The sequence below is a fragment of the Pristiophorus japonicus genome, chromosome 31, assembly GCF_044704955.1.
Source record: "Pristiophorus japonicus isolate sPriJap1 chromosome 31, sPriJap1.hap1, whole genome shotgun sequence".
Classification (NCBI taxonomy): Eukaryota; Metazoa; Chordata; class Chondrichthyes; family Pristiophoridae; genus Pristiophorus; species Pristiophorus japonicus.
The window spans coordinates 1,435,151-1,453,729 of record NC_092007.1 but is presented as its reverse complement, the minus strand read 5'-3'; the positions used below and the strand labels follow the sequence as shown (position 1 = coordinate 1,453,729).

The 18,579-nt window shown below is 60.6% G+C and overlaps 1 protein-coding gene across 2 annotated transcripts in view; it reads right to left on the bottom strand.

Annotated features, from left to right (window-relative positions):
• The window catches only part of pafah1b3 (platelet-activating factor acetylhydrolase, isoform Ib, gamma subunit), a 59,167-nt gene that overhangs the window by 10,144 nt on the left and 30,444 nt on the right, over nt 1-18,579 (bottom strand). For both annotated transcript variants that reach the window (XM_070868921.1, XM_070868922.1), the window contains exon 3: nt 11,285-11,374. In XM_070868921.1, coding sequence (XP_070725022.1) covers nt 11,285-11,374 — 90 coding nt within the window. The remainder of the gene's footprint in view (nt 1-11,284; nt 11,375-18,579) is intronic.

Genomic DNA, 18,579 nt, shown 5'->3' with positions numbered 1-18,579 from the left:
AGAGCGAGGCACGCGGGGCGAGGGAGAGAGCGAGGCACGCGGGGCGAGGGAGAGAGCGAGGCACGCGGGGCGAGGGAGAGAGAGAGCACGCGGGGCGAGGGAGAGAGCGAGGCACGCGGGGCGAGGGAGAGAGCGAGGCACGCGGGGCGAGGGAGAGAGCGAGGCACGCGGGGCGAGGGAGAGAGCGAGGCACGCGGGGCGAGGGAGAGAGCGAGGCACGCGGGGCGAGGGAGAGAGCGAGGCACGCGGGGCGAGGGAGAGAGCGAGGCACGCGGGGCGAGGGAGAGAGCGAGGCACGCGGGGCGAGGGAGAGAGCGAGGCACGCGGGGCGAGGGAGAGAGCGAGGCACGCGGGGCGAGAGAGAGAGCGAGGCACGCGGGGCGAGAGAGAGAGCGAGGCACGCGGGGCGAGAGAGAGAGCGAGGCACGCGGGGCGAGAGAGAGAGCGAGGCACGCGGGGCGAGAGAGAGAGCGAGGCACGCGGGGCGAGAGAGAGAGCGAGGCACGCGGGGCGAGAGAGAGAGCGAGGCACGCGGGGCGAGAGAGAGAGCGAGGCACGCGGGGCGAGAGAGAGAGCGAGGCACGCGGGGCGAGAGAGAGAGCGAGGCACGCGGGGCGAGAGAGAGAGCGAGGCACGCGGGGCGAGAGAGAGAGCGAGGCACGCGGGGCGAGAGAGAGAGCGAGGCACGCGGGGAGAGAGAGAGAGCGAGGCACGCGGGGAGAGAGAGAGAGCGAGGCACGCGGGGAGAGAGAGAGAGCGAGGCACGCGGGGAGAGAGAGAGAGCGAGGCACGCGGGGAGAGAGAGAGAGCGAGGCACGCGGGGAGAGAGAGAGAGCGAGGCACGCGGGGAGAGAGAGAGAGCGAGGCACGCGGGGAGAGAGAGAGAGCGAGGCACGCGGGGAGAGAGAGAGAGCGAGGCACGCGGGGAGAGAGAGAGAGCGAGGCACGCGGGGAGAGAGAGAGAGCGAGGCACACGGGGAGAGAGAGAGAGCGAGGCACACGGGGAGAGAGAGAGAGCGAGGCACACGGGGAGAGAGAGCGAGCGAGGCACACGGGGAGAGAGAGCGAGCGAGGCACACGGGGAGAGAGAGAGAGCGAGGCACACGGGGAGAGAGAGAGAGCGAGGCACACGGGGAGAGAGAGAGAGCGAGGCACACGGGGAGAGAGAGAGAGCGAGGCACACGGGGAGAGAGAGAGAGCGAGGCACACGGGGAGAGAGAGAGCGAGGCACACGGGGAGAGAGAGAGCGAGGCACACGGGGAGAGAGAGAGCGAGGCACACGGGGAGAGAGAGAGCGAGGCACACGGGGAGAGAGAGAGCGAGGCACACGGGGAGAGAGAGAGCGAGGCACACGGGGAGAGAGAGAGCGAGGCACACGGGGAGAGAGAGAGCGAGGCACACGGGGGAGAGAGAGAGCGAGGCACACGGGGAGAGAGAGAGCGAGGCACACGGGGAGAGAGAGAGCGAGGCACACGGGGAGAGAGAGAGCGAGGCACACGGGGAGAGAGAGAGCGAGGCACACGGGGAGAGAGAGAGCGAGGCACACGGGGGAGAGAGAGAGCGAGGCACACGGGGAGAGAGAGAGCGAGGCACACGGGGAGAGAGAGAGCGAGGCACACGGGGAGAGAGAGAGCGAGGCACGCGGGGCGAGGGAGAGAGCGAGGCACGCGGGGCGAGGGAGAGAGCGAGGCACGCGGGGCGAGGGAGAGAGCGAGGCACGCGGGGCGAGGGAGAGAGCGAGGCACGCGGGGCGAGGGAGAGAGCGAGGCACGCGGGGCGAGGGAGAGAGCGAGGCACGCGGGGCGAGGGAGAGAGCGAGGCACGCGGGGCGAGGGAGAGAGCGAGGCACGCGGGGCGAGGGAGAGAGCGAGGCACGCGGGGCGAGGGAGAGAGCGAGGCACGCGGGGCGAGGGAGAGAGCGAGGCACGCGGGGCGAGGGAGAGAGCGAGGCACGCGGGGCGAGGGAGAGAGCGAGGCACGCGGGGCGAGGGAGAGAGCGAGGCACGCGGGGCGAGGGAGAGAGCGAGGCACGCGGGGCGAGGGAGAGAGCGAGGCACGCGGGGCGAGGGAGAGAGCGAGGCACGCGGGGCGAGGGAGAGAGCGAGGCACGCGGGGCGAGGGAGAGAGCGAGGCACGCGGGGCGAGGGAGAGAGCGAGGCACGCGGGGCGAGGGAGAGAGCGAGGCACGCGGGGCGAGGGAGAGAGCGAGGCACGCGGGGCGAGGGAGAGAGCGAGGCACGCGGGGCGAGGGAGAGAGCGAGGCACGCGGGCGAGGGAGAGAGCGAGGCACGCGGGGCGAGGGAGAGAGCGAGGCACGCGGGGCCGAGGGAGAGAGCGAGGCACGCGGGCCGAGGGAGAGAGCGAGGCACGCGGGCCGAGGGAGAGAGCGAGGCACGCGGGCCGAGGGAGAGAGCGAGGCACGCGGGCCGAGGGAGAGAGCGAGGCACGCGGGGCCGAGGGAGAGAGCGAGGCACGCGGCCGAGGGAGAGAGCGAGGCACGCGGGGCGAGGGAGAGAGCGAGGCACGCGGGGCGAGGGAGAGAGCGAGGCACGCGGGGCGAGGGAGAGAGCGAGGCACGCGGGGCGAGGGAGAGAGCGAGGCACGCGGGGCGAGGGAGAGAGCGAGGCACGCGGGGCGAGGGAGAGAGCGAGGCACGCGGGGCGAGGAGAGAGCGAGGCACGCGGGGCGAGGGAGAGAGCGAGGCACGCGGGGCGAGGGAGAGAGCGAGGCACGCGGGGCGAGGGAGAGAGCGAGGCACGCGGGGCGAGGGAGAGAGCGAGGCACGCGGGGCGAGGGAGAGAGCGAGGCACGCGGGGCGAGGGAGAGAGCGAGGCACGCGGGGCGAGGGAGAGAGCGAGGCACGCGGGGCGAGGGAGAGAGCGAGGCACGCGGGGCGAGGGAGAGAGCGAGGCACGCGGGGCGAGGGAGAGAGCGAGGCACGCGGGGCGAGGGAGAGAGCGAGGCACGCGGGGCGAGGGAGAGAGCGAGGCACGCGGGGCGAGGGAGAGAGCGAGGCACGCGGGGCGAGGGAGAGAGCGAGGCACGCGGGGCGAGGGAGAGAGCGAGGCACGCGGGGCGAGGGAGAGAGCGAGGCACGCGGGGCGAGGGAGAGAGCGAGGCACGCGGGGCGAGGGAGAGAGCGAGGCACGCGGGGCGAGGGAGAGAGCGAGGCACGCGGGGCGAGGAGAGAGCGAGGCACGCGGGGCGAGGGAGAGAGCGAGGCACGCGGGGCGAGAGAGAGAGCGAGGCACGCGGGGCGAGAGAGAGAGCGAGGCACGCGGGGCGAGAGAGAGAGCGAGGCACGCGGGGCGAGAGAGAGAGCGAGGCACGCGGGGCGAGAGAGAGAGCGAGGCACGCGGGGCGAGAGAGAGAGCGAGGCACGCGGGGCGAGAGAGAGAGCGAGGCACGCGGGGCGAGAGAGAGAGCGAGGCACGCGGGGCGAGAGAGAGAGCGAGGCACGCGGGGCGAGAGAGAGAGCGAGGCACGCGGGGCGAGAGAGAGAGCGAGGCACGCGGGGCGAGAGAGAGAGCGAGGCACGCGGGGAGAGAGAGAGAGCGAGGCACGCGGGGCGAGAGAGAGAGCGAGGCACGCGGGGAGAGAGAGAGAGCGAGGCACGCGGGGAGAGAGAGAGAGCGAGGCACGCGGGGAGAGAGAGAGAGCGAGGCACGCGGGGAGAGAGAGAGAGCGAGGCACGCGGGGAGAGAGAGAGAGCGAGGCACGCGGGGAGAGAGAGAGAGCGAGGCACGCGGGGAGAGAGAGAGAGCGAGGCACGCGGGGAGAGAGAGAGAGCGAGGCACGCGGGGAGAGAGAGAGAGAGAGCGAGGCACGCGGGGAGAGAGAGAGAGCGAGGCACGCGGGGAGAGAGAGAGAGCGAGGCACACGGGGAGAGAGAGAGAGCGAGGCACACGGGGAGAGAGAGAGAGCGAGGCACACGGGGAGAGAGAGAGAGCGAGGCACACGGGGAGAGAGAGAGAGCGAGGCACACGGGGAGAGAGAGAGAGCGAGGCACACGGGGAGAGAGAGAGAGCGAGGCACACGGGGAGAGAGAGAGAGCGAGGCACACGGGGAGAGAGAGAGAGCGAGGCACACGGGGAGAGAGAGAAGAGCGAGGCACACGGGGAGAGAGAGAGAGCGAGGCACACGGGGAGAGAGAGAGAGCGAGGCACACGGGGAGAGAGAGAGAGCGAGGCACACGGGGAGAGAGAGAGAGCGAGGCACACGGGGAGAGAGAGAGAGCGAGGCACACGGGGAGAGAGAGAGCGAGGCACACGGGGAGAGAGAGAGCGAGGCACACGGGGAGAGAGAGAGCGAGGCACACGGGGAGAGAGAGAGCGAGGCACACGGGGAGAGAGAGAGAGCGAGGCACACGGGGAGAGAGAGAGAGCGAGGCACACGGGGAGAGAGAGAGAGCGAGGCACACGGGGAGAGAGAGAGCGAGGCACACGGGGAGAGAGAGAGCGAGGCACACGGGGAGAGAGAGAGCGAGGCACACGGGGAGAGAGAGAGCGAGGCACACGGGGAGAGAGAGAGCGAGGCACACGGGGAGAGAGAGAGAGCGAGGCACACGGGGAGAGAGAGAGAGCGAGGCACACGGGGAGAGAGAGAGAGCGAGGCACACGGGGAGAGAGAGAGCGAGGCACACGGGGAGAGAGAGAGCGAGGCACACGGGGAGAGAGAGAGCGAGGCACACGGGGAGAGAGAGAGCGAGGCACACGGGGAGAGAGAGAGCGAGGCACACGGGGAGAGAGAGAGCGAGGCACACGGGGAGAGAGAGAGCGAGGCACACGGGGAGAGAGCGAGCGAGGCACACGGGGAGAGAGCGAGCGAGGCACACGGGGAGAGAGAGAGCGAGGCACACGGGGAGAGAGAGAGCGAGGCACACGGGGAGAGAGAGAGCGAGGCACACGGGGAGAGAGAGAGCGAGGCACACGGGGAGAGAGAGAGCGAGGCACACGGGGAGAGAGAGAGCGAGGCACACGGGGAGAGAGCGAGCGAGGCACACGGGGAGAGAGCGAGCGAGGCACACGGGGAGAGAGCGAGCGAGGCACACGGGGAGAGAGCGAGCGAGGCACACGGGGAGAGAGCGAGCGAGGCACACGGGGAGAGAGCGAGCGAGGCACACGGGGAGAGAGCGAGCGAGGCACACGGGGAGAGAGCGAGCGAGGCACACGGGGAGAGAGCGAGCGAGGCACACGGGGAGAGAGCGAGCGAGGCACACGGGGAGAGAGCGAGCGAGGCACACGGGGAGAGAGCGAGCGAGGCACACGGGGAGAGAGCGAGCGAGGCACACGGGGAGAGAGCGAGCGAGGCACACGGGGAGAGAGCGAGCGAGGCACACGGGGAGAGAGCGAGCGAGGCACACGGGGAGAGAGCGAGCGAGGCACACGGGGAGAGAGCGAGCGAGGCACACGGGGAGAGAGCGAGCGAGGCACACGGGGAGAGAGCGAGCGAGGCACACGGGGAGAGAGCGAGCGAGGCACACGGGGAGAGAGCGAGCGAGGCACACGGGGAGAGAGCGAGCGAGGCACACGGGGAGAGAGCGAGCGAGGCACACGGGGAGAGAGCGAGCGAGGCACACGGGGAGAGAGCGAGCGAGGCACACGGGGAGAGAGCGAGCGAGGCACACGGGGAGAGAGCGAGCGAGGCACACGGGGAGAGAGCGAGCGAGGCACACGGGGAGAGAGCGAGCGAGGCACACGGGGAGAGAGCGAGCGAGGCACACGGGGAGAGAGCGAGCGAGGCACACGGGGAGAGAGCGAGCGAGGCACACGGGGAGAGAGCGAGCGAGGCACACGGGGAGAGAGCGAGCGAGGCACACGGGGAGAGAGCGAGCGAGGCACACGGGGAGAGAGCGAGCGAGGCACACGGGGAGAGAGCGAGCGAGGCACACGGGGAGAGAGCGAGCGAGGCACACGGGGAGAGAGCGAGCGAGGCACACGGGGAGAGAGCGAGCGAGGCACACGGGGAGAGAGCGAGCGAGGCACACGGGGAGAGAGCGAGCGAGGCACACGGGGAGAGAGCGAGCGAGGCACACGGGGAGAGAGCGAGCGAGGCACACGGGGAGAGAGCGAGCGAGGCACACGGGGAGAGAGCGAGCGAGGCACACGGGGAGAGAGCGAGCGAGGCACACGGGGAGAGAGCGAGCGAGGCACACGGGGAGAGAGCGAGCGAGGCACACGGGGAGAGAGCGAGCGAGGCACACGGGGAGAGAGCGAGCGAGGCACACGGGGAGAGAGCGAGCGAGGCACACGGGGAGAGAGCGAGCGAGGCACACGGGGAGAGAGCGAGCGAGGCACACGGGGAGAGAGCGAGCGAGGCACACGGGGAGAGAGCGAGCGAGGCACACGGGGAGAGAGCGAGCGAGGCACACGGGGAGAGAGCGAGCGAGGCACACGGGGAGAGAGCGAGCGAGGCACACGGGGAGAGAGCGAGCGAGGCACACGGGGAGAGAGCGAGCGAGGCACACGGGGAGAGAGCGAGCGAGGCACACGGGGAGAGAGCGAGCGAGGCACACGGGGAGAGAGCGAGCGAGGCACACGGGGAGAGAGCGAGCGAGGCACACGGGGAGAGAGCGAGCGAGGCACACGGGGAGAGAGCGAGCGAGGCACACGGGGAGAGAGCGAGCGAGGCACACGGGGAGAGAGCGAGCGAGGCACACGGGGAGAGAGCGAGCGAGGCACACGGGGAGAGAGCGAGCGAGGCACACGGGGAGAGAGCGAGCGAGGCACACGGGGAGAGAGCGAGCGAGGCACACGGGGAGAGAGCGAGCGAGGCACACGGGGAGAGAGCGAGCGAGGCACACGGGGAGAGAGCGAGCGAGGCACACGGGGAGAGAGCGAGCGAGGCACACGGGGAGAGAGCGAGCGAGGCACACGGGGAGAGAGAGAGCGAGGCACACGGGGAGAGAGAGAGCGAGGCACACGGGGAGAGAGCGAGCGAGGCACACGGGGAGAGAGAGAGCGAGGCACACGGGGAGAGAGAGAGCGAGGCACACGGGGAGAGAGAGAGCGAGGCACACGGGGAGAGAGAGAGCGAGGCACACGGGGAGAGAGCGAGCGAGGCACACGGGGAGAGAGAGAGCGAGGCACACGGGGAGAGAGAGAGCGAGGCACACGGGGAGAGAGAGAGCGAGGCACACGGGGAGAGAGCGAGCGAGGCACACGGGGAGAGAGAGAGCGAGGCACACGGGGAGAGAGAGAGCGAGGCACACGGGGAGAGAGAGAGCGAGGCACACGGGGAGAGAGAGAGCGAGGCACACGGGGAGAGAGAGAGCGAGGCACACGGGGAGAGAGAGAGCGAGGCACACGGGGAGAGAGAGAGCGAGGCACACGGGGAGAGAGAGAGCGAGGCACACGGGGAGAGAGAGAGCGAGGCACACGGGGAGAGAGAGAGCGAGGCACACGGGGAGAGAGAGAGCGAGGCACACGGGGAGAGAGAGAGCGAGGCACACGGGGAGAGAGAGAGCGAGGCACACGGGGAGAGAGAGAGCGAGGCACACGGGGAGAGAGAGAGCGAGGCACACGGGGAGAGAGAGAGCGAGGCACACGGGGAGAGAGAGAGCGAGGCACACGGGGAGAGAGAGAGCGAGGCACACGGGGAGAGAGAGAGCGAGGCACACGGGGAGAGAGAGAGCGAGGCACACGGGGAGAGAGAGAGCGAGGCACACGGGGAGAGAGAGAGCGAGGCACACGGGGAGAGAGAGAGCGAGGCACACGGGGAGAGAGAGAGCGAGGCACACGGGGAGAGAGAGAGCGAGGCACACGGGGAGAGAGAGAGCGAGGCACACGGGGAGAGAGAGAGCGAGGCACACGGGGAGAGAGAGAGCGAGGCACACGGGGAGAGAGAGAGCGAGGCACACGGGGAGAGAGAGAGCGAGGCACACGGGGAGAGAGAGAGCGAGGCACACGGGGAGAGAGAGAGCGAGGCACACGGGGAGAGAGAGAGCGAGGCACACGGGGAGAGAGAGAGCGAGGCACACGGGGAGAGAGAGAGCGAGGCACACGGGGAGAGAGAGAGCGAGGCACACGGGGAGAGAGAGAGCGAGGCACACGGGGAGAGAGAGAGCGAGGCACACGGGGAGAGAGAGAGCGAGGCACACGGGGAGAGAGAGAGCGAGGCACACGGGGAGAGAGAGAGCGAGGCACACGGGGAGAGAGAGAGCGAGGCACACGGGGAGAGAGAGAGCGAGGCACACGGGGAGAGAGAGAGCGAGGCACACGGGGAGAGAGAGAGCGAGGCACACGGGGAGAGAGAGAGCGAGGCACACGGGGAGAGAGAGAGCGAGGCACACGGGGAGAGAGAGAGCGAGGCACACGGGGAGAGAGAGAGCGAGGCACACGGGGAGAGAGAGAGCGAGGCACACGGGGAGAGAGAGAGCGAGGCACACGGGGAGAGAGAGAGCGAGGCACACGGGGAGAGAGAGAGCGAGGCACACGGGGAGAGAGAGAGCGAGGCACACGGGGAGAGAGAGAGCGAGGCACACGGGGAGAGAGAGAGCGAGGCACACGGGGAGAGAGAGAGCGAGGCACACGGGGAGAGAGAGAGCGAGGCACACGGGGAGAGAGAGAGCGAGGCACACGGGGAGAGAGAGAGCGAGGCACACGGGGAGAGAGAGAGCGAGGCACACGGGGAGAGAGAGAGCGAGGCACACGGGGAGAGAGAGAGCGAGGCACACGGGGAGAGAGAGAGCGAGGCACACGGGGAGAGAGAGAGCGAGGCACACGGGGAGAGAGAGAGCGAGGCACACGGGGAGAGAGAGAGCGAGGCACACGGGGAGAGAGAGAGCGAGGCACACGGGGAGAGAGAGCGAGGCACACGGGAAGAGAGAGCGAGGCACACGGGGAGAGAGAGAGTGGCACACGGGGAGAGAGAGAGTGGCACACGGGGAGAGAGAGAGTGAGAGAGTGAGAGAGAGACACGGGAAGAGAGAGAGAGAGTGAGACAGACACGGGAGGAGAGAGAGAGACAGACACAGGAGGAGAGAGAGAGAGAGAGTGAGACAGACACGGGAGGAGAGAGAGTGAGACAGACACGGGAGGAGAGAGAGTGAGACATGGGGAGCCACAAGAGGAGAGAGAGTGAGACACGGGGAGCCACGGGAGGAGAGAGAGTGAGACACGGGGAGCCACGGGAGGAGAGAGAATGAGACACAGGGAATGACGGGAGGAGAGAGAGTGAGACATGGGGAGACACGAGAGGAGAGAGAGTGAGATATGGGGAGACACGAGAGGAGAGAGAGTGAGAAATGGGGAGACACGAGAGGAGAGAGAGTGAGATATGGGGAGACACGAGAGGAGAGAGAGTGAGACATGGGGAGACACGAGAGGAGAGAGAGAGTGAGACGTGGGGAGACACGAGAGGAGAGAGAGTGAGACACGGGGAGAGACGGTGAAACATGGAGAGAGACACGGGGGTGGGGTGGGTTGGTGGGGAGAGACAGTGAGACATGGGGAGATGGTTGTGGGAGGGGAGAGTGGGGGACAGTGAGACATGGACACAGTTGGGGGGAGTGGGGTGGGGAGAGTGAGAGATGGCGAAGGATGGACAGACTGTTGAGGGAGGGGAGAGCAAGAGAGGGTGAGGCATGACACGGTTAGGGGAGTGAAGGGTGGGAGTGGGACGAACGGGACATGGACACAGTTTGGCAGGGGGGGGGGGGGGGGGAAGAGCGAGAGCCGGCCAGGCACGGAGACACACACAGACAGCGAGAACAGGGAAGGGCAGTCCCAAGGTACCCACAAGCCAGACTACACGAGCAACCACAACAGTCCCCAGTATGACAGCACCAAGGTTTCCCCAACACCAGTCGGGGTTCATTTCCCTGCGTGCCGCTCTGCTCCTCTTCTGAAGGCGGGGGTTCGGGCTGGAGTGCAATCCCAGGAGTGCTGGCCACCCTCCAGGGACCGGACATGGAGCCTGAGCAGAGGATCGGGAGGGCATGGAGCAGGAGCGTGACAACACAGGATCCGGCACTGGGAACACTGCGAACACTGGCAGCGGGACCAGTGATTCACTGGACAGATCCGGCACTGGGAACACTGGCAGCGGGACCAGTGATTCACCAGACAGATCCGGCACTGGGAACTCCGGTAGCAGGACCAGTGATTCACTGGACAGATCTGGCACTGGGAACACTGGCAGCAGGACCAGTGATTCACCAGGCAGATCCGGCACTGGGAACACTGGCAGCGGGACCAGTGATTCACCAGGCAGATCCGGCACTGGGAACACTGGCAGCAGGACCAGTGATTCACCAGACAGATCTGGCACTTGGAACACTGGTAGCAGGACCAGTGATTCACCAGGCAGATCCGGCACTGGGAACACTGGCAGCGGGACCAGTGATTCACCAGGCAGATCCGGCACTGGGAACACTGGCAGTGGGACCAGTGATTCACCAGACAGATCCGGCACTGGGAACACCGGCAGCAGGACCAGTGATTCACCGGGAGATTGAGCACGAGGGACACTGGCAGCGGGACCAGTGATTCACCAGACAAATCCGGCACTGGGAACACTGGCGGCAGGACCAGTGATTCACCAGGCAGATCCAGCACTGGGAACACTGGCAGCAGGACCAGTGATTCACCAGGCAGATCCGGCACTGGGAACACTGGCAGCGGGACCAGTGATTCACTGGACAGATCTGGCACTGGGAACACTGGCAGCGGGACCAGTGATTCACCAGACAGATCCGGCACTGGGAACACCGGTAGCAGGACCAGTGATTCACCAGACAGATCCGGCACTGGGAACACCGGCAGCAGGACCAGTGATTCACCAGGCAGATCCGGCACTGGGAACACTGGCAGCGGGACCAGTGATTCACTGGACAGATCTGGCACTGGGAACACCGGTAGCAGGACCAGTGATTCACTGGACAGATCTGGCACTGGGAACACCGGTAGCAGGACCAGTGATTCACCGGGAGATTGAGCACTAGGGACACTGGCAGCGGGACCAGTGATTCAGCAGACAGATCTGGCACTGGGAACACCGGCAGCAGGACCAGTGATTCACCGGGAGATTGAGCACTAGGGACACTGGCAGCGGGACCAGTGATTCAGCAGACAGATCTGGCACTGGGAACACCGGCAGCAGGACCAGTGATTCACCGGGAGATTGAGCACGAGGAACACTGGCAGCAAGGTTATAAAAATCCCCATCATACATCTCACTTAGAATAAACATGACTACACTGGACATTTTCCCTACTCCCAACCCCACGCTATTCTCCGTACCTCTGTCTCTCTCTATTCACATACTCACAAGAGGAGCACCTTACCTCAAACTGGTGGAGTAACTGAACCAGGGAGTCTCCCACGAACAAGACGTCAGGTTCCTTGTCTTTCGTGTCAGCCACATAGCGATTGTGCTGCAGGTCACAAGGGGTTGATGATGGTCAGAGTGTTACTCCGTGATTGTGTGGCAGCACTCACAGTCCAAATGCAACACGGTCGGACAACAAGGGAGCCTTGTCCATTGCTAATCACCACCTGCACACCAACCTCCACCTCATTTAACGTCCAGAAACATTAAGCTGTCGACTGAGACCGTGAATCATTGAACACAGGCAATATTCGCAAGCTGCTGCAGGATTAGACATTACAATCCCTTTTATTCCAGGACAGGGTGCCAGAGAAGGGTGTGAAATCCTGGTTCTCAGGCTTCTTGGGCAGCACCTGCAGCAGTTATAATGGGTGACTTTAATATGCACATAGATTGGGCTAGCCAAACTGGAAGCAATACGGTGGAGGAGGATTTCCTGGAATGCATAAGGGATCGTTTTCTAGACCAATATGTCGAGGAACCAACTAGGGGGGAGGCCATCTTAGACTGGGTGTTGTGTAATGAGAGAGGATTAATTAGCAATCTCGTTGTGCGAGGCCCCTTGGGGAAGAGTGACCATAATATGGTGGAATTCTGCATTAGGATGGAGAATGAAACAGTTAATTCAGAGACCATGGTCCAGAACTTAAAGAAGGGTAACTTTGAAGGTATGAGGCATGAATTGGCTAAGATAGATTGGCTAATGATACTTAAGGGGTTGACTGTGGATGGGCAATGGCAGACATTTAGAGACCGCATGGATGAATTACAACAATTGTACATTCCTGTCTGGCGTAAAAATAAAAAAGGGAAGGTGGCTCAACCGTGGCTATCTAGGGAAATCAGGGATAGTATTAAAGCCAAGGAAATGGCATACAAATTGGCCAGAAATAGCAGCGAACCTGGGGACTGGGAGAAATTTAGAACTCAGCAGAGGAGGACAAAGGGTTTGATTAGGGCAGGGAAAATGGAGTACGAGAAGAAGCTTGCAGGGAACATTAAGGCGGATTGCAAAAGTTTCTATAGGTATGTAAAGAGAAAAAGGTTAGTAAAGACAAACGTAGGTCCCCTGCAGTCAGAATCAGGGGAAGTCATAACGGGGAACAAAGAAATGGCAGACCAATTGAACAAGTACTTTGGTTCAGTATTCACTAAGGAGGACACAAACAACCTTCCGGATATAAAAGTGGTCAGAGGGTCTATTAAGGAGGAGGAACTGAGGGAAATCTTTATGAGTCGGAAATTGTGTTGGGGAAATTGATGGGATTGAAGGCCGATAAATCCCCAGGGCCTGATGGACTGCATCCCAGAGTACTTAAGGAAGTGGCCTTGGAAATAGCGGATGCATTGACAGTCATTTTCCAACATTCTATTGACTCTGGATCAGTTCCTATCGAGTGGAGGGTAGCCAATGTAACCCCACTTTTTAAAAAAGGAGGGAGAGAGAAAGCAGGGAATTATAGACCGGTCAGCCTGACCTCAGTAGTGGGTAAAATGATGGAATCAATTATTAAGGATGTCATAGCAGCGCATTTGGAAAATGGTGACATGATAGGTCCAAGTCAGCATGGATTTGTGAAAGGGAGATCATGCTTGACAAATCTTCTGGAATTTTTTGAGGATGTTTCCAATAAAGTGGACAAAGGAGTACCAGTTGATGTGGTATATTTGGACTTTCAGAAGGCTTTCGACAAGGTCCCACACAGGAGATTAATGTGCAAAGTTAAAGCACATGGGATTGGGGGTAGTGTGCTGACGTGGATTGAGAACTGGTTGTCAGACAGGAAGCAAAGAGTAGGAGGAAATGGGTACTTTTCGGAATGGCAGGCAGTGACGAGTGGGGTACCGCAGGGTTCTGTGCTGGGGCCCCAGCTGTTTACATTGTACATTAATGATTTAGACGAGGGGATTAAATGTAGTATCTCCAAATTTGCGGATGACACTAAGTTGGGTGGCAGTGTGAGCTGCGAGGAGGATGCTATGAGGCTACAGAGTGACTTGGATAGGTTAGGTGAGTGGGCAAATGCGTGGCAGATGAAGTATAATGTGGATAAATGTGAGGTTATCCACTTTGGTGGTAAAAACAGAGAGACAGACTATTATCTGAATGGTGACAGATTAGGAAAAGGGAAGGTGCAACGAGACCTGGGTGTCATGGTACATCAGTCATTGAAGGTTGGCATGCAGGTACAGCAGGCGGTTAAGAAAGCAAATGGCATGTTGGCCTTCATAGCGAGGGGATTTGAGTACAGGGGCAGGGAGGTGTTGCTACAGTTGTACAGGGCCTTGGTGAGGCCACACCTGGAGTATTGTGTACAGTTTTGGTCTCCTAACTTGAGGAAGGACATTCTTGCTATTGAGGGAGTGCAGCGAAGATTCACCAGACTGATTCCCGGAATGGTGGGACTGACCTATCAAGAAAGACTGGATCAACTGGGCTTGTATTCACTGGAGTTCAGAAGAGTGAGAGGGGACCTCATAGAAACGTTTAAAATTCTGACGGGTTTGGACAGGTTGGATGCAGGAAGAATGTTCCCAATGTTGGGGAAGTCCAGAACCAGGGGTCACAGTCTAAGGATAAGGGGTAAGCCATTTAGGACCGAGATAAGGAGAAACTTCTTCACCCAGAGAGTGGTGAACCTGTGGAATTCTCTACCACAGGAAGTAGTTGAGGCCAATTCACTAAATATATTCAAAAGGGAGTTAGATGAAGTCCTTACTACTCGGGGGATCAAGGGGAATGGCGTGAAAGCAGGAAGTGGGTACTGAAGTTTCATGTTCAGCCATGAACTCATTGAATGGCGGTGCAGGCTAGAAGGGCTGAATGGCCTGCTCCTGCACCTATTTTCTATGTTTCTATGTTTCTAAACCCACGACCTCCACCACCTAGATGGACAAGGGCAGCAGGCGCATGGGAACACCACCACCTCCACGTTCCCCTCCGAGTCACACACCAGCCCCACTTGGAAATATATCGGCTGGGTTGAAATCCCCAGAACTCCCTCCCTAACAGCACTGTGGGAGCACATTCACCACACATTGAAACAGAGAAAATAGGTGCAGGAGTCGGCCATTCAGCCCTTCGAGCCTGCACCGCCATTCAATATCATGGCTGATCATGCAATTTCAGTACCCCATTCCTGCTTTCTCTCCATACTCCTTGATCTCTTTAGCCGTAAGGGACTGCAGCGATTCAAGGCGGCGGCTCACCACCACCTTCTCAAGGGCAACTAGGGACGGGCAATAAATGCCGGCCTTGTCATGAATGAATTTTTTAAAAAGGCACTTTTAAAAGGAGCTGATTTAGGCACAGAAGGCCATTCAGCCCCTCGAGCCTGTTCTGCCATTCAATTAGATGACAGCTGACCTTAATTCCAACTAGCTCCGTAACCCTTAATAACCTGACCCAACACCAATCTAGCCAGTCTCAGTTTTGACATTTTCAATTCACCCCGGCCGCAACACCTTGTGTGTGAAGGATCACCCCTGAATGGCCGAGCTCCAATTTTAAGGTTATAGAATAATACAGGATAGGAGGCCATTCGGCCCATTGTGTATGTGCTGGCTCTTGGGTAGACCTATCCAATTAGCCCCACACCTCTGCTCTCCCCATAGTATTTATCCAATTCCCCTTTGAAAGTTATTACTGAATCTGCTTCCACCGCCCTTTCAAGCAGTGCGTTCCAGATCACAACTACTCGCGGCATAAATGTATTTTCCCTCATGTTACCTCTGGGCCAATTGTCTTAAATCAGTGTCTTCTAATTAATGATCCTTCTGCCACTGGAAAAAGTTCCTCCTTTTTCCAGAGGAAATAGTTTCTCGATCTACCCTGTCACAAATGTTCTCCAGTTAAATATTGGGCAGAACAAAGTCATTGCCTTTGATCCCCGCCACAAACTATGTTCCCTAACCACTGACTCCATCCCTCTCCCTAGCATCAATCTGAGGGTGAACAAGACTGTTCGCAACCTCGGTGTCATACCTGACCCGGAAATGAGTTTCCAGCCACATACCCACCTCCGTAACTTTGCCCGCCTCTGCCCCTGCCTCAGCTCTTCTGCTGCTAAAACCCTCATCCATGCCTTTGTTACCTCAAAGTAGACTTGACGATTCCAACTCACTCCTGGCCAGCCTCCCACATTCTACGCCATGAAAATTTGAAGTCATCCAAAACTCAGGAACCTGAGTCCTAACCTCACACCAAGTCAAGATCACCCATCACCCCTCTGATCGCTGACCTACATTGGCTCCCGGTTAAACAATGCCTCAATTTCAAAATTCTCATCCTTGTTTACAAATCCCTCCATGGCCCTCGCCCCTCCCTATCTCTAATCTTTTTCAGCCTCACAATCCCACAAGATGTCTGCGCTCCTCTAATTCTGGCCTCTTGATTATAACTGCTCAACCATCGGTGGCCGTGCCTTCAGCTGCCTGGGCCCTAAGCTCTGGAACTCCCTCCCTAAACCTCTCCACCTCTCTTTCCTCCTTGAAGACACTCCTTAAAACCTACCTCATTGAACGTCTCATCCGAAAGACGGCACCTCAGACAGTGCAGCGCTCCCTCAGCACCAGAGTGGAGAGTCAGCCTCGAATTTTTGTGCTCAAGTCCCTGGAGTGGGACTTGTGCCCACGACTTTCTGACTCGGAGGGGAGGGTGCTACCCACTGAGCCACAGCTGATAGATGAAAAACTAGCGGCCACACACTGCTTGGGGAAAATTCACCGCACCATACTCCAGCTTTTTGCGGTTTACAGTTCAGACCGGCTGTTGGCAACGTCAACTTTTCCCTCGATCACCATCCATTTTCTCAACCCCTCGTACGATCTGATAAGACGACTGATTCCTGTGATGAGGAGAGATTGAGTAGACGAGGCCTATATTCTCTCGAGTTTCGAAGAATGAGAGGTGATCTCACTGTCATGTATAAAATCCTTGAGTGGTTTGACAGCATAGATACAGGGAAGATGTTTCCCCGGGCTGGGGAGTCGAGAACCAGGGGTCACAGTCTCAGTATAAGTGGTCGGCCATTTAGGACTGAGATGAGGGGGAATTTCTTCACTTCAGAGGGTGGTGAATCTTTGGGATTCTCTGCCCCAGAGGGCTGTGGAGGCTCAGTCATTCAAGACAGATTGAGAGAGTTTTGGAATCAAGGGGAAATTGAGGGATTATGGGCAGAGTGCAGGAAAGTGGAGTTGAGGTAGATTGGTCATGATCTTGTTGGATGGCAGAGCAGGCTCGAGGGGCCAAATGGCCTACTCCTGCTCCTAATTCTTAGCTGACCGAAAGGCCAACATTCCAAAGCCTTTTAAAATTATTTTTTGTACCTGTCCACGAGTTTTTAGTGATTTCTGTACATGGACCACTAAATCTCGGCTCCTCTGCAGTTCCTAGCTTCTCACAATTTAGAAAATACTCTGATCTATCTTTCTTCGGTCCGAAGTGGATGACTTCACACTTTCCCACGCTTTCCATCTTGTCACAGTTTTACCGATTCACTTCATCGATCCAGAAAATGATAGACCTGTTCGTCTAACATCAGTTGTGGGGGAGTTAATGGAATCCATAATTAAGGACAGAGTGACTGAGCATTTACAGAAATTTGAGCTGATTAGAGAGAGCCAACGTGGATTTGTAAAGGGTAGGTCGCGTCGAACGAACGTAATTGAATTGTATGATGCAGTAACTGAAGTGGCGAGAGATCGAGGCAGAAATGTAGCAAATGATCGGCGAGAGATTGTGGTGGAGGTGCGGTAATTGTGGGTACAGGGCCCAAAAGAGCAGAGGGCCCAGGGGCAGCACGAGCCCAGCCCACACTGCGATGTGTGCGCGCACTGGGTCCATGCAGCAGAGCAGGTCTCCAGTCGTCCTGGTTAACCCTTGCCACTGCAGAAAGACCTAGCTCTGTCAAGCCCCGTGTGGTGGCTGGTGTGCAACGGTCACCAGACGTTAAAAAAATCCACACACAGGCATCTTCCACCCTCTCCATTGGAGTTCAGGACTAGAATATCGGGTCCTTCATTGAAACATCTGTGAACTCATCCCTTTTGGTGTGGAAGGAAGTCATCCTCGCTCGAGGGAGCGCCTATGACGATCATGATGAGACAAGGGAATGTCGATGGATGTAATTTATATGGACTTCAAAAAGGCATCCGATAAGGTTCCACATAAGAGACACCCGTTAGCTAAAATTAAATCTCATGGAATGGAAGGCAAATTTAAATTTAAAATGCAACATTGCCTGTCTCCGCCCCTGCCTCAGCTCTTCTTCTGCTGAAACCTACATTCATGTTGCCTCTAGACGTGACGACTCCAACTCACTCCTGGCCGGCCTCCCACATTCCACACTGTGTCAACATGAGGTGATCCAAAACTTAGCAGCCCGTGTCCTAACCCGCACCAAGTCCCGCTCGCCCATCACCCCCTGTGCCCACTGCCCCGTGTCCTAACTCACACCGAGTCCCACTCACCCATCACCCCTTGTGCTCGCTACCCCGTGTCCTAACTCACACCAAGTCCCGCTCGCCCATCACCCCCTGTGCCCACTGCCCCGTGTCCTAACTCACACCGAGTCCCACTCACCCATCACCCCTTGTGCTCGCTACCCCGTGTCCTAACTCGCACCAAGTCCCGCTCGCCCATCACCCCCTGTGCCCACTGCCCCGTGTCCTAACTCGTATCGAGTCCCGCTCACCCATCACCCCCTGTGCTCACTGCCCCGTGTCCTAACTCACACCAAGTCCCGCTCGCCCATCACCCCCTGTGCCCACTGCCCCGTGTCCTAACTCGTATCGAGTCCCGCTCACCCATCACCCCCTGTGCTCACTGCCCCGTGTCCTAACTCGCACCAAGTCCCGCTCGCCCATCACCCCCTGTGCCCACTGCCCCGTGTCCTAACTCGCACCGAGTCCCACTCACCCATCACCCCCTGTGCTCACTGCCCCGTGTCCTAACTCGCACCAAGTCCCGCTCGCCCATCACCCCCTGTGCCCACTGCCCCGTGTCCTAACTCACACCGAGTCCCACTCACCCATCACCCCCTGTGCTCGCTACCCCGTGTCCTAACTCGCACCAAGTCCCGCTCGCCCATCACCCCCTGTGCCCACTGCCCCGTGTCCTAACTCACACCGAGTCCCACTCACCCATCACCCCCTGTGCTCGCTACCCCGTGTCCTAACTCACACCGAGTCCCACTCACCCATCACCCCCTGTGCTCGCTACCCCGTGTCCTAACTCGCACCAAGTCCCGC